Source organism: Globicephala melas, chromosome 13 (assembly GCF_963455315.2).
Source record: "Globicephala melas chromosome 13, mGloMel1.2, whole genome shotgun sequence".
In the NCBI taxonomy this organism is placed as follows: domain Eukaryota; kingdom Metazoa; phylum Chordata; class Mammalia; order Artiodactyla; family Delphinidae; genus Globicephala; species Globicephala melas.
This window is the reverse complement of record NC_083326.1, coordinates 6,527,554-6,542,373: the sequence shown is the minus strand read 5'-3', so window position 1 is coordinate 6,542,373 and position 14,820 is coordinate 6,527,554. Positions and strand designations below refer to the sequence as shown.

At 46.6% G+C, this 14,820-nt stretch overlaps 1 protein-coding gene across 2 annotated transcripts in view; it reads left to right on the top strand.

The window, feature by feature from the left end:
• MYO5B (myosin VB) overlaps positions 1-14,820 on the top strand; it is a 388,804-nt gene that overhangs the window by 232,236 nt on the left and 141,748 nt on the right. For both annotated transcript variants that reach the window (XM_030867905.3, XM_030867909.3), the window contains exons 8-10: positions 1,262-1,369; positions 5,186-5,295; positions 10,030-10,295. In XM_030867905.3, coding sequence (XP_030723765.1) covers positions 1,262-1,369; positions 5,186-5,295; positions 10,030-10,295 — 484 coding nt within the window. The remainder of the gene's footprint in view (positions 1-1,261; positions 1,370-5,185; positions 5,296-10,029; positions 10,296-14,820) is intronic.

Below are 14,820 nucleotides of genomic sequence, written 5' to 3'. Positions count from 1 at the left end.
AACAGGAGGGTGTCTCCAAAGGGCTTTAAGTAGGGAGTGGTGTGATCAGAGTTACCAGAAGTTTAAAGGAGGATTTAGAAAGGACAGGAGCAGAAGCAGGGAGAAAGGCTTAGAGTCTTTTGCAACAGTCCCCAGACAACAGATGCTGGACAGGTCAGACCCTGGATAGTGGCAGTCAGGATGGAGGAAGGAAAGAGACTCAAGAAATTCTTCGGAGATCAAATCGTGAGGACAAAGTGTTGAAGGAGGGCTGGGAGTTGCAATGAAGCTGCATCTAAGCATGTGTAGCTGAAAGTAAAGAGAGAGACCCAAACTGGAGGACAAGAGACCCATCATAATCACAACCGTATGTGCCCAGGTCAAGAGAAAATCATTTAACTGGTGTTTTCAGGGGAGGAGGGAGAACAGCTAGTGTCCAGTTTTGGCATCTTATCAAAATCAAACATTTTACACTTAGAAATGCCAAGCATTGGACAGAATTGTACCACACAAAGACATTATAGTTTGTGGAAAGTTGAAGTGATTTTCGAGGGTGATTTTGATGACGTACAATTGTTACCTGAAATGCTGGCTCTCAAGCCTTGTAGTTCAGATACTCCCCAGGGCTCGTTGCACTTTTGCCCTCTGCTGAGGGTGGCTCTGAATTCTATGAAGGAACCTGGGCCCCTCCTCGCTAGTCATCCCCAGGCTGTTAGCAGAGGCCTGACTGAAGAGGAAGTAAGCCAGGGGATGAGAGTCTCAGCCTATGTTTGTACACGTGCTTAAATAGCTCAAGGTGCCCCAACATTTAAAACAAACAAATCGTGTCTCTCTGGGCACGTCGTTGCCCCTCATGTGTCAAACGAGGTTGTCAGACTAAGATTATCGATGGTCATGGAAGTCTGGTTCTAGGGTGGGTGTACATTTTACTGTGTCTACCAGAGCCTTTTATAAAACAAGTCTGTGGTGAATGCTCCTGTAACTTGAACTTGCCGTGACTTTTATGTTCCCTGGTTTTTCAGATATCAGTTTTAACACAAATGCAACAACAGGCTCTATCACTGTGCTGTACTTTTCTGTCTTTTGTTACTCAGTTTTCTCTCCCACTTGCCTTTGTCGGTAAAGATGATATTTGAAAGAGTTCCACATCCAGCTGGGAATAAACTCTGGCCCGGGTCAGCTTGCTCAGGGGGTGGACATCCTCGTGGGGCATGGTTTGTGGTGAACCTGGGGGTGAAGCGTCCCTCCCATGCCTGATGCCTCACCTCCTTTCCCACCGCAGCCCGTGCCGAGGACTTCTTCTATACGTCACAGGGAGGAGACACGTCCATCGAGGGTGTAGATGACGCTGAGGACTTTGAGAAGACGCGACAAGCCTTCACGCTCCTTGGTAAGGAACTTGGGGATGGGGAGAAAGGCCCAGAGGGTTGATCGCGTGGAGAAGAAGCATGGCAGTGTCCCGCTCTGCTTGCCAACCTTCGTGAGCTGGTGGGGAAGCCCTCTTGCTCTTGGTGAATATCTTCATACTCTTATTCCATCCCAACCCTTGGGCTCCAAAGCTTATGGCATGGAACTTTGGTGCCCTTTCTTAACAATAGGATTTGAGAGTTGATCTCTGAGGCATTGCCAAGTACTCCTTTTCACTCCCTCAGGGCATTGACACCAATGGATGAAAGCCAAGAAGAGCCGTGTCTTTATGTGTTGAGGGTCTGAGGCAGTGTGTTCTAGCAGAAGGAACATGCCTTAGGGACCGAAACCACCCACGTTCCACAGTCAGGGTCTCCAAGTGGGAAACAGACTGCAGAGGTCTAGTAGCTCTGCCATACATGCAGTGTTATTTCTGTTGTTGCTGTTTCCATATAGAACTTAGCAGTGGAATCTATAAATCAAGATCTCTCTGTCCTTCTGGGTCACCTTATAGTAGAGCTGGAGAAAACTGCCCCTTTCCCCGGCCAGTTTTGGGGGAAAAGAGCCCCCAAGTGGTAAAGTGGAAGGCAGTCTGTGCTTAACTGGCAAATTGAAGTGGTAAATTCCTGGGACCTGCAGCCAGAAAAGGGGAAGCTTGGGAAGTTAGCCTGAAATCCGCAAAGTGGCTCCGGGGGACCTGGTGCTTTCCCCAGCCCTTCCCTGACAGACATTTGGCTTCTGAGTCATGTGACCAACCCAGAGCAGCATTTCTTAGGTTCTTTGGGAATCAGGGAGGTTTCATCCAATGTCCAAATAAAGCATGGCCAAACAGGACACGCCCTGATCTCCGTATGGGGAGAAAGTCAGGACTGCATGTGCTGCAATCTGAGTGCTGTTCACTTCTCTGGATAACTGGTGGATAGATGTGGTTTGCCTTTTGTACCCATGAGACAGAAACTGCACTGGTTATTCCAAAAGAGAAAAAATACTATAATTGTTAACAAGAGCAGTAGTAGATAATTAACTATAAATAAGAGGATTTTAGGGGTCTAGAAATAGTGGGTGTAAAAGAGCTGTCTCGAGGGAGAGGAGGAACAGCCAGTACAGGAGCTGCTGACTAGGAGAGCCCCCCACGCCAGGCTGAGATTGCGAACACTTCTAGGAGGATGTGGCTGCCCCAAGGTCAGGAAGCCCTCTGGCGGTAAAGGAACCTGCCAGAGGGTGCGGGCCATCCCTGGTCCGTGTAAGCAGCCTGTAGTGCCCTGGGGTGTGGTGGAGCCAGAACTTCTCAGACGCAGCTGCTAATGGGGGAGTGTGGCCTGAAGACACAGCTGGAGCTCACCTGGCGGGTGGCTGGGCTCCCAAGATGAATACTGATGACTGTGGAGGACCAGAGCCAGGGATGGAAATGGCTTCCTGCTGCTCTCGCCTTGTGAAGTCCTTGCAGTGCCCTCTCTTGACCAAGTGTGACGTGCCACCCGCAGGCCAAGGGGAAACGTTTACAGGGTCTAGCACCGGTGTGACACAGCAGGGCAAAGGAGGGCAGATTTGAAGCTGAGAGATGATAAACCGGGTACAGGTGTCCCTGAGTTCCCCAGCACCACGGAGCTGTTCTGTTCTCCAGCGCTGGGGAGCAGGTATAGAGGAGACTCGATGTTGAGGAGGATAGCAGTCGGCTAAGAAAGGAGAAGGTAGTGCTGGTGTGCGCAGTGGGCATAAGCTGGTCCAAAGAGATGGTTGTTCCCTCCAAGGCCCTAAGGAGACTAGGCACTTTAATTCTCAGAGCAAATGGAATTTTTAAAATTAATTATTTAATAAGCCATTCTTCCCTACTCTTTAATAAACATGTCCATTTTTTAAATTCCAGAGGTTGGCAAACTTTTTCTTAAAGGACATGATAGTAAATATTTTGGGCCCTCTTGGCCGTACGATTTCTGTAGCAACTACTTAACTTTGCCATTGTAGTGCAAAAGTAACCATAGACAAAATGTAAAAGGAAAGACATGACTGTTCTAATAAAACTTTATTTACAAAAACAGGCTGTGGGCTACGAGCCTTTCAGATTTAGTGTTTGATTTTTGTTTTGTTTTGTTTTGTTGCTTCCTGTAAAGAGGTACTGCTTATTCGGAGAATCCTGTATTAAAAAGGGACTTTCTGGTCAGTATAGCATAGGAATCTTAACTATTGTTAGGATTCAGTAGTCAGTCATCCAGTATCTACTACTTAAACTCCTACTATGACAGGGTGGTTAGGTCTTTGGAAATTGACAAAGCATTGTTTCCTAAGAATAAGAGAAGGGGAGAGGGAAGTGATCTATCCCTCTCATCCTGTGATGGGCCCAGCACCCACTTCCTGACTAGTTCTGTGGGACGTATCTGAGAGCACTCTACAGTGCTTTACTCCCCATACAGGTGCATAACCGTCCAGCCTCCTGTCTTGTCCTGGGTTTCAGCCTCTGGCTTTAACTGGTCTTTCTTTTGCCACTCTTACGCAGTTACACTCAGGACATGTGCCTAAATTGTTCACCCTCTGGCTGTTCTTTGGATTATTAGTTTAAGTAAAACCAGATGTTTGAACAATGCATGCATTTCTGTAGACATTTGCAAGGACTTCCGTCTGCGTAACAAGTATCAATACAGTCTCTCTGTCACTCATGTTTCTGAGCACCTACTGTGTGCCAGGCACTGGGGATATAATGATGAAGGAAGAACAGGGATTCGTTGTAATTTTTTTTAAGTTTGTATATTTTGAAGATGTTGTATAATAAAAATTAAAAAGTAAATCCCTGACCCTATGAAGTTTACACAGTAGTGGTCATCTAACACTGTGAAAGTGTAGAGTTAATTTGTCTAGTTCATGCTTGGGTTGTCCACTTTGTCGATTATCTGAGTAAAGTTTTTAATCCTAACATGACACATCTTTACTCCCATTTATAAAGGTGTTACTGACTTTTTTTTTTTTTTAAGCCTGAGTAAAATATTGCCTTAAAAATAAGTAACTGCATCTGGGGAAGACTTTGGAGAACAACTGTATTATCTCTTAAACTGAATGGTAGGTCAACTGGTGTTCACTATATTGGTCTGTAGCCTTTTTTTAAGTCTGAAGTATTTGGTAATTCAAAAAGAAATGGTAATGCCTTAAAGCTAAATATAAATTTTCAGAGAGTATCCATGTCTTTGATAACTTACATGCATAAATAATAAAATCGACAGTAGATATCTGCCGCCAGTGTAGGTGTGTGTGTCTGTAACTGACGGAGCATATAGTGTGGTAAGCAACAGCCCCCGGGGGAACAGCCAGGGGCCGGCTGGCCGTCCAGCCCCGTAACGGCGCCCCCAGGAGAAATTTCTCCTCTTTCTCCGTTGGCGCTTCAGATGTGTGTCACAGATGTTTGCAGGATATTATGTTGGGAGAAAAATGACTGCAGATAGATGACCATTCTTACTAAACTCATAAAAACATCCATAAAGTGTTGGTTGCAATGAAGTCCAAAGTGGGTCTGCTTGATTGCCGCCTCTCCTCTGCTCTTGGAGGAGTGAAAATGGTAGCGTGACCCATCTGGTCTGATCGGGACAATCACCGTGAAGATATTTCTCTTTTAGTCCAAGGAGCCCCTTTGCCCTCTGAGCTGTTACTGTGAGTGGTAATTACTTGGTGAGGAGCCTGGATCGTTTTAGGAGTCACCGGCCCAGAAAGGAAAATGAAACATTTTTCCTTAAGTCCTTAAAAAGAGGGGAAAACATCCTTTCTATCCTACCGTGGATACTGAGTGCCATTCATTCATTTTTTTTTTCCCCAGGAGTGAGAGAGTCCCATCAGATAAACATTTTTAAGATAATTGCTTCCATCCTACACCTTGGAAATGTGGAGATTCAAGCCGAGCGCGATGGTGAATCCTGTAGTATATCAGTAAGTTGCCCACCGGCACCAGAGATAACACGTACACAGTTTACTCTGTCCGTAGAGCTTTATACAACTGAAATACCTTTACGCTTAGAGCACATTCATAGGTTATTTATTCTTAAGGGGAATCAACAAATTCTTTTCAAATCAGCTGCCATCAGTTTCTGTCACTGAGGGCAGGGAATTTAGTGGTTACTCAATAAATTATTTCTGATGGTTTGATTTCCCAAGTACCCGAGGTCCATGGAATTCTACAGTGCTATCAGCTCATGAGTACTTCCGGTCTGCTTGCAGGGATATGAGGGAGTGTTGGACACTGTGTCCAAGGAGCTTACAATCTAATTGGGTGGACAGGACAGATAACCACAGTTGCCAAGATTTTGACAGTACAAAGGAGAGAATACTGAGACATCTATATGACAGTATTGCAAACTATGAAGTGCTCCATAAATGCTCTTAATGACTGTTACTTTCTTGGTGCCCAGCGTAGTACCTTCTATGTGGGAGATAAAAAATGTCTAAGTGGGTGGGTGGGGGAACGCTGCCGGTTACAATTAGTATAGACAGCATGTTGTGTGCTCTCTGGTATGTGATGGTGTGGGGCTGGGCTAAAAAACTGATCTTCTGAACTTGAGTAAGGAATCTGCAATTGTTTCTTTCTTTTAGGCCTCTTCTCTGTCCATTTATGGCCAAGTCCTGGGAGGTACAAAGTATGATTCTTGCTACCAAGGTCTTAGAATTTAAATAACTGGGGAAATACAGAAGACAGTACTACAGAATAGGAATGTGGGCATGTGTCCAGGCCACGCACAAGCTGATCTTCTTTCAATTGTGCAGACATTTTTTAACCCAGTTAAACCTGGCCCTGCCTTGAGGGAGAGGAAGTCCTGAATGGTAGCTGGCATTTGGCCGAGCTCATCACCCCCATACACCTACAAGAGAAATAGCCTTGGATTTGGGACCCCTGGCCCCATCAGGCCTGCCGCCATCCTCCGCACGGAGTCTGCAGCCTCGTGAGAGGATCGCCCGCTGGGCCCAGTGTGAAAGCAGGGAATGCTGGAGCTGGGCAGCGCTCGGTGCCCCGGGACATCGGCGTGTGTGTGCGCCTGTCTGCGTGTATGTGTGTGTGTGTGTGTGTGTGTGTGTGTGTGTGTGTGTGTGTGTGTGTGTGTGTGTGTGTGTGTGTGTGTGTGTGTGTGTGTGTGTGGCGGGGCAGTGTGGCTGGCCGTGGTGATGCTGGGAGACGGATCGAGGTGGGCAGAGGAGAACCTGGTGCCTTGGTGGGGTGGCGGATGGGCCTCTAGTGCAGGCCAGACACTCTTTAGGGCCAGTGAAGCATTGTCCCTCTTGAGAAGGGCACAGAGGGTCTGTGCCTCCCTTCCCAGCACGTCCCCATAAATGTCCCCCGGTTCCTTAGGGCAACCGTACGCTGCCTAGTGTCGGGGACAGGTGAGATTAGGAACACTGGCATTGAAGAACTCCTGATTTAGGCTGGCCAAATGCAGGGAAGCTGACAGATTTCCCTTGGCCTCCCCCCTCCCCTCCCCCAGTCTCCTCCTTCTCAAGGTCACATCCTGGTCACATCCCCCGTCGTGGGTTCTTACAGCGTTCATGCCTCTCCTCCGTATCTCTCAGCATGCCTGTAATTTTACATTTATTATGGGATGATTTGCTGTGTGTCTCTCTCCCTCATGAGACTCCAAAGTCTATGAGAATGGGGACTGTTTGCTCACTGTTGTATCACCAGCACCCAGCACGGTGCCCAGGACTTGGTAGATGCCCAGTAAGCAGATGGATGGATGATGGAGGCTCCAAAGGCTCAGGGGTGACGCAAGTGAGCAAATAGATGAACACTGGGCGGGGCTGACGGTGAGGCCCGAGGACCAGGGCCAGCGAGTTCCTGGGCGCCGGTGGCTGTGGGTTGAGTGAGGCCAGGGCGTCTTTGGAGAGCTAGGACTTGGGCTTATCAGGGAAGTGTCTCTCTGATCTTAGAGCTGATCTTCCGCACCAGCCTCTGCAGGTACCTTCAGGTGAGAAGGAGAGTGAACGTTTACTGGTGGTATTTGATCGATGCCCGTTTCCCCCACTAAACTCCAGGACAGTGTCTCCTGTGCTCACTCTTCTAGCCCTGACACACACTGGCACCCACTGAGTGTGTGTGTAAAGACTGTGTGAAGGAGGGCTATCAGGGCACACTTGGGGAAAGGGGGGGGGAACGGAGGACACAAATGGTGCTGGAGGGAGGGGAGGATGCCTGACAGGTGGAGGCTTGGACACCAGGCCCTTAGTCTCAGAGACGACAGGAAGTCAGAGGTTTCTGAGCCTCTGGTACGTGGTCTAGGCTGGTCTCATATTGTTCTCCAGTTAAAGGCTGTGTCGAGAGCTAATTGAGAGTGAGAAATTGGAGTCGGGGCTGCCAGGGTTCAAATCCTGGTTCTGCCACTTACTGGTAGTTTCTTACCTGTTTCCTTATCTGCGGGCAGGGGTGATATTACCCACCTTGGCACAGGGCTCAAGGGCTTGAGTTCTCGACTGTTATCATCATTGTTGGCAGAGCCAGAATGGACCTTCTGAGCATCCGTCTCCCTTCACAGGGTTGGAAAGACTAAGGCCCAGAGAGAGGAAACTCTCTCTCTAAGGCCACAATGACAGTTAATGGCAAAGCCCAGCCAGCGTTCTTGCTCCACGCCACCGCCGGCCCTGCGCCTTCCTCTGGACGGGCTGTCTTCCACTAGCCTGATGTTCCCCATCCATGCCCAGCACGCTGCCGGGCACGCAGTGTGTGCTCGCTCGAGAAATGCTTTGCTAAGTGGGTGCTGGTGCACGGATTTTGGGTTATGCCTTGGGTACGTAGGGTGGACCTCCTGCTGTGGAGGGGTGTCTGTCCAGGTCCAGTGTGCCTTCTGCTTGGTAGTTGTTACTTTTAATTAAAGTGTGAATATATGTCCCGTAACTGCCAGAGTTACCTTGGAGATGCATTAGCATGCGATTACTTGGACACCAGAGGCAACTTGCTTCTTGAACTTGGCAATATGGGCCCACGAAACTCATCAGCTGCCTATGATGCTGGCTGTCTTTAATCAACAGTCAGGAGTGGGTAATAGATGGGCAGGCCACTCCCTGCTGCAGCCGATGGGAACCCGCCCTGTGGTGATGATTGAAAAGTACCAGCACTTGTGCAACTGTGTGTGTGTGTGTGTGTGTGTGTGTGTGTGTTTACAGAGTACGTTAGCAAGCCGGTTCCACCACATTCAACCTACTGTCCCTCTCCCGGCCCCCCCACTTTTGTTGAGTAAAGCCAGTTAATGGCCTTTGTAACTATTACTCCAACTCCACAAACCACACTCTGGAAAAACTGGCCTTAATGACTTTTGGAGGTTCTTTCCTACTCTGACATTTTATTATTTTGTAATTGTGTGTATTTGGGTAGATGGATTTTAAGTATCTGTAGGAGGGAGAAAAAACGGGCTGGGGAAATGGCACAGTTATCTGTGTTAATTTTCATTGAACAAGCCTGCATTTACGCGGTGGCAGCGTCATCAGAAAATGATTCCCACAAGCAATTCAGGGCCATTAGGAGGTGGCACATGGCATTCTAAAGGATTCCCTTTCAGCCTCGGAGTTATTAAGCTCTCCAGCAGGCTCATGGCTGGGTTATCAACTTCCCCTGGGGGATTTAGATGAGGGAATGAATAATGGGCGAGAAGAACCTCTAGAGGAAAAGCAGGTTTTCTGTGGGGTGTTGTGAATGGGCAGCAAGGGGGACCCAGGACACCTACACACTTGGGAAATAAAACTGTGTGGGTGACTTGGTTATCAGGGACTCAAGGGCAAGGTGATGTGATTGGTACTTTGGGTAATTGAGGGTCAAGATGAAATGCAGCTGGCTACCTGGGTGCGTTCTTACACTTCTCTGGGGCTCAGTTTCTTACCTGTAGGTGAAGGGACTTATGCTGGAGGCACCCCTAGTTTTTCCCAGCTCTAAACATGAATATCCGTTACAGTGTTCCAAGTGATCTTCCCAAGTCAAAATCTGTTCCTTATTTTTTGCCATTTGTCCTAACTCTCCACCTAGATTCGCTTTCTTTCCAAGTGGCAAGTGCTTAAAGAATGTAAATAAGTTCCGTTATGTGTTTAGTATGACCGGGGCTAAGATGAAAGCAAATCTGCTTGGAAGCTTAGGACGGTGTGATGTCAGTGTGCTGTCATCGTCCAAGGGGGTCAGCTCAGGGCTCGTCCCGAGCGCACTGCTCTAGACCGCGTGCGAGCCCAAGGTAACACTCAAAAGCGAGGACCTTTCCGGGGCTGTGGATTGAGCACTGCACGTGGAACTCTGCAGCTGGAAGCTACGTTCACTGGGATTTTGCCGCTGGCTCCTTATTCTTAACAGATTATCTGTTCCTAAGTTATCAGTTCTCATCCTGCACCCTTCACTCCGGAGCCCTCTCCTCCAGTTACCCTTCAGGCCCTGGCAGGGGAGGAGGGGACAGGGAAAGTGGAGAGTTGTTTTTCAAAGCCCTGCTGCTGATGTGTTCATGAGCAGGTATTATCAGTTTGAGCAACACTCTTTGGGCCCCTATTGTCACCTAGTGGTGTGAGAGTGCATGAGATGGCTGGGGCAGTGGCTAGGGATGAAATGGGGTTCTGGGGGGCCTAGAGTTGGGTTCCTTCCCTCCCTAGAGCATGGTGGTGGGCTGTCCTCCACGCCCCTCCTGAACCCTTCTCCCATGTCTCTTCCAGCCCAAGGATGAACACCTGAGCAACTTCTGCCAGCTGCTGGGGGTGGAGCACAGTCAGATGGAGCATTGGCTGTGCCATCGCAAGCTGGTCACCACCTCGGAGACCTACGTCAAGACCATGTCCCTGCAGCAGGTGGTCAACGCACGCAACGCCCTGGCCAAGCACATCTACGCCCAGCTGTTTGGCTGGATCGTGGGGCATGTCAACAAGGCCCTGCACACCTCGCTCAAGCAGCACTCCTTCATCGGGGTCCTGGACATCTACGGGTAGGACGGTACCTCCTGCTGCCGATCACTGGTGTCTTCCTGCTGGCATTTTAGAGCCAGCGGGGACCTTGCAGACCTTCCTGGTGGTTCTCAACCAGGGGAGTGTGAAATATGGGGGAAGGGAGCATTTTTGGCTGGGTCTCTGCCGGCACTTGGTGGCCCAAGGCCAGAGATGCTAGGTGTCCTACAATACAGAGGACAGTCCCGAGGAAGAATGGACCCTATCAAACACCAGTAGCTCCCCCACTGAGAAACCCCACAGACACCCCTTTGTCCTTGTGGGAAACTGAGGCCCAGAGATGGCAGTGTCTTGTTCAACATCAGACTGGAGGTTTCTGTGAACTTAAATTCAGGTTTTCTACTTCAGTTATGTTTTATTTAAAACTATCATCCAACCTCATTCACGATGTTACCAATCAAGGTGATTGTTTTAATACCGTAACTGTGCCCAGGGCTGTGATACAGATTGATACTGTGTGTGGTCATTCCTGAAGTTTCTCTGCATTTTAGAATTCTAGCCTAGTGGAAAAGACAGTTACTCATGACAGTGTAACTTACAGGGAGAGGCAACCTGGCATGTAGAGAGTGTACTTCACTAGGCACTGGGAGACTGGCTTTCTGACTCATTGCTGTCCCCTGCTAGCTGAATGACCTCTACAGATCACAGCCCTTCTATTCTTTAGTTTCTACAGCTTGAAAGGAAGTTTTGAGCCACAAGTCTCTCTTAGGTGCATTCCAGGTCCTTCCAGAATTGCTTGAAATTATATGCACTGGGCTGAAACCTTACCTGCACTTCTTTTATGATCAATGTCCTGCCCTCTTTAAGCTAATAATAGATGAAATCCTCCTGGATCTTTGTATCACAGAGGTCATGGTTTCTGTCTTAAAATAGAACTTTGGACGCTTAGAAGTGCAGAGTTGTAACAGCCACGACACTCTGGTAGAAACGACTGCTCAGTGGGCTGACAAGCTGGTGCTCGCCTCATGTTGAGGCTGTAGTAAAGGAAAACCTCCTCTAGAAGCGGCCGCTTTCCCGTGCAAAGATAGGCTCAGCTCCATCTCTGATGCGCTTGTTCATCACTGGGCTTTGAATCAAATCATGTCACATGCTGTGGCAGTAAACTTGATTTCTGGCATCACAGAGGCTTCCAGAACATGCTGAAGAGTTAAGTCACATGCACGAGCTACATAATACAAGAGACAACAGAAGAAATTGTAACAGGGTCGGTTTGAGGGTTTGGAAACTTGGTGCTGTACGAGTTTCAAGGCAGAAGAGTGCACGCTTGTTGGCACAGTCAGGAAAAGCTTCACATGGAAGGTGAGGCTTGAAATCGATCTTTCAAGGAGAGAGTAGAACACGGGCGGGGGGGGGAGACCCTTTGGGACAGGAGCACAGTCCAGATGGTAGGAAAAAAGCCACCTCCTAGGTGATGCGGAGCACAGTGGAGGATGACCTGGGGGGAGGCAGGAGAATGCATCCTCCCCGGGCTCTCCAGGGTTCTAGCCGAGTGACTGTGGGCATGCCACTTCTCTTCTGCTCCATTGAGTGCCTGCTTTTTGACTCAGCCCTTCCAGTTGCTCTGGGGAGAGCAACATAGAACAGTCTGTGCACCCTGGAAACATACTACCGAGCTGTCAGTAATTAATTCTGTGTCATTCATTCCTCTGCCATGAGTATTTTCAGGTAATTGGGTTTCAAAAAAACTGACCTTTAGTGTCACATTCTGATGTAAGAGCTAGAGAAAGTCAGGATGCAGCATCTGACCTGGTTCCCTTAATCTACTTGGGCAAGTTTCTATTTTTACTGAGTTTTCGGTGTGGGAAGATTAATGTGGAGACTCACTGTTCTTGTTTTTTAACATCTTTATTGGAGTATAATTGCTTTACAACATTGTGTTAGTTTCTGCTGTATAACAAAGTGAATCAGCTCTATGCATACCTGTATCCCCATATCTCTTCTCTCTTGCGTCTCCCTCCTTCCCACCCTCCCTATCCCACCCCTCTAGGTGGACACAAAGCCCCGAGTTGATCTCCCTGTGCTATGTGGCTGCTTCCCACTAGCTATCTATTTTACATTTGGTAGTGTATATATGTCGATGCTACTCTCACTTCGTCCCAGCTTCTCCTTCCCCCTCCCCGTGTCCTTAAGTCCATTCTCTACATCTGTGTCTTTATTACTACCCTGCCCCTAGGTTCATCAGAACCATTTGTTTTTTTCGATTCCATATATATGTGTTAGCATACGGTATTTGTTTTTCTCTTTCTGACTTACTTCACTCAGTATGACAGACTCTGCGTCGATCCACCTCACTACAAATAACTCAATTTTGTTTCTTTTTATGGCTGAGTAATATTCCATTGTATATATGTGCCACATCTTCTTTATCCGTTTGTCTGTCAATGGATACTCAGGTTGCTTCCATCTCCTGGCTGTTGTAAATAGTGCTGCAATGAACATTGTGGTACATGTTTCTTTTTGAATCACAGTTTTCTCAGGGTATACGCCCCGTAGTGGGATTGCTGGGTCATATGGTAATTCTATTTTTAGTTTTTTAAGGAACCTCCATACTGTTCTCCATAGCGCCTGTATCAATTCACATTCCCACCAACAGTGCAAGAGTGTTCCCTTTTCTCCACACCCTCTCCAGCATTTATTGTCTTTAGATTCTTTGATGATGGCCATTCTGACCAGTGTGAGGTGATACCTCATTGAGGTTTTGATTTGCATTTCTCTAATGATTAGTGATGTTGAGCATCCTTTCATGTGTTTGTTGGCAATCTGTATATCTTCTTTGGAGAAATACCTATTTAGGTCTCCTGCCCATTTTTGGATTGGGTTGTTTGTTTTTTTGTTATTGAGCTGCATGAGCTGCTTGTAAATTTTGGAGATTAATCCTCTGTCAGTTGCTTCATTTGCAAATATTTTCTCCCATTCTGAGGGTTGTCTTTTCGTCTTGTTTATGTTTTCGTTTGCTGTGCAAAAGCTTTTAACTTTCATTAGGTCCCATTTGTTTATTTTTGTTATTTCCATTTCTCTAGGAGGTGGGTCAAAAAGGATCTTGCTGTGATTTATGTCACAGAGTGTTCTGCCTATGTTTTCCTCTAACAGTTTTATAGTGTCTGGCCTTATATTTAGGTCTTTAATCCATTTTGAGTTTATTTTTGTATATAGTGTTAGGGAGTGTTCTAATTTCATTCTTTTACATGTAGCTGTCCAGTTTTCCCAGCACCACTTATTGAAGAGGCTGTCTTTTCTCCATTGTATATTCTTGCCTCCTTTATCAAAAATAAGGTGACCGTATGTGCATGGGTTTATCTCTGGGCTTTCTATCCTGTTCCATTGATCTATATTTCTGTTTCTATGCCAGTACCATACTGTCTTGATTACTGTAGCTTTGTAGTATAGTCTGAAGTCAGGATTCCTCCAGCTCCATTTTTCTTCACAAGATTGCTTTGGCTATTCGGGGTCTTTTGTGTTTCCATACAAATTGTAAAATTTTTTGTTCTAGTTCTGTGAAAGATGCCATTGGTAGTTTGATAGGGCTTGCGTTGAATCTGTAGGTTGCTTTGGGTAGTATAGTCATTTTCACAATGTTGATTCTTCCAATCCAAGAACATGGTATATCTCTCCATCTGTTTGTATTGCCTTTAATTTCTTTCATCATTGTCTTATAGTTTTCTGCATACAGGGCTTTTGTCTCCTTACGTAGGTTTCATTCTTAGGTATTTTATTCTTTTTGTTGCAGTGGTAAATGGGATTGTTTCCTTAATTTCTCTATCAGGTTTTTCATCGTTAGTGTACAGGAATGCCAGAGATTTCTGTGCATTAATTTTGTATCCTGCTACTTTACCAAATTCATTGAATAGCTCTAGTTGTTTTCTGGTAGCATCCTTATGACTCTCTATGTCTAGTATCATGTCATCTGCAAACAGTGACAGTTTTACTTCTTTTTCAATTTGGATTCCTTTTATTTCTTTTTCTTCTCTGACTGCTGTGGCTAAAACTTCCAAAACTATTTTGAATAATAGTGGTGAGAGTGGGCAACCTTGTCTTGTTCCTGATCTTAGAGAAAATGGTTTCAGTTTTTCACCATTGAGAACAATGTTGGCTGTGATATTTGTCATATATGGCCTTTATTAGGTTGAGGTAGGTTCCCTCTATGCCCACGTTCTGGGGAGTTTTATCATAAATGGGTGTTGAATTTTGTCAAAAGCTTTTTCTGCGTCTGTTGAGATTATCAAATGGTTTATATCCTTCAGTTTGTTAATATGGTGTATCCCATTGATTGATTTGCATATATTGAAGAATCCTTGCATTCCTGGGATAAACCCCACTTCATCATGATGTGTGATCCTTTTAATGTGCTGTTGGATTCTGCTTGCTAGTATTTTGTTGAGGATTTTTGCATCTGTGTTCATCAGTGATATTGGCCTGTAGTTTTCTTTCTTTGTGACATCTTTGTCTGGTTTTGGTATCAGGGTGATGGTGGCCTTGTAGAATGAGTTTGGGAGTGTTCCTCCCTCT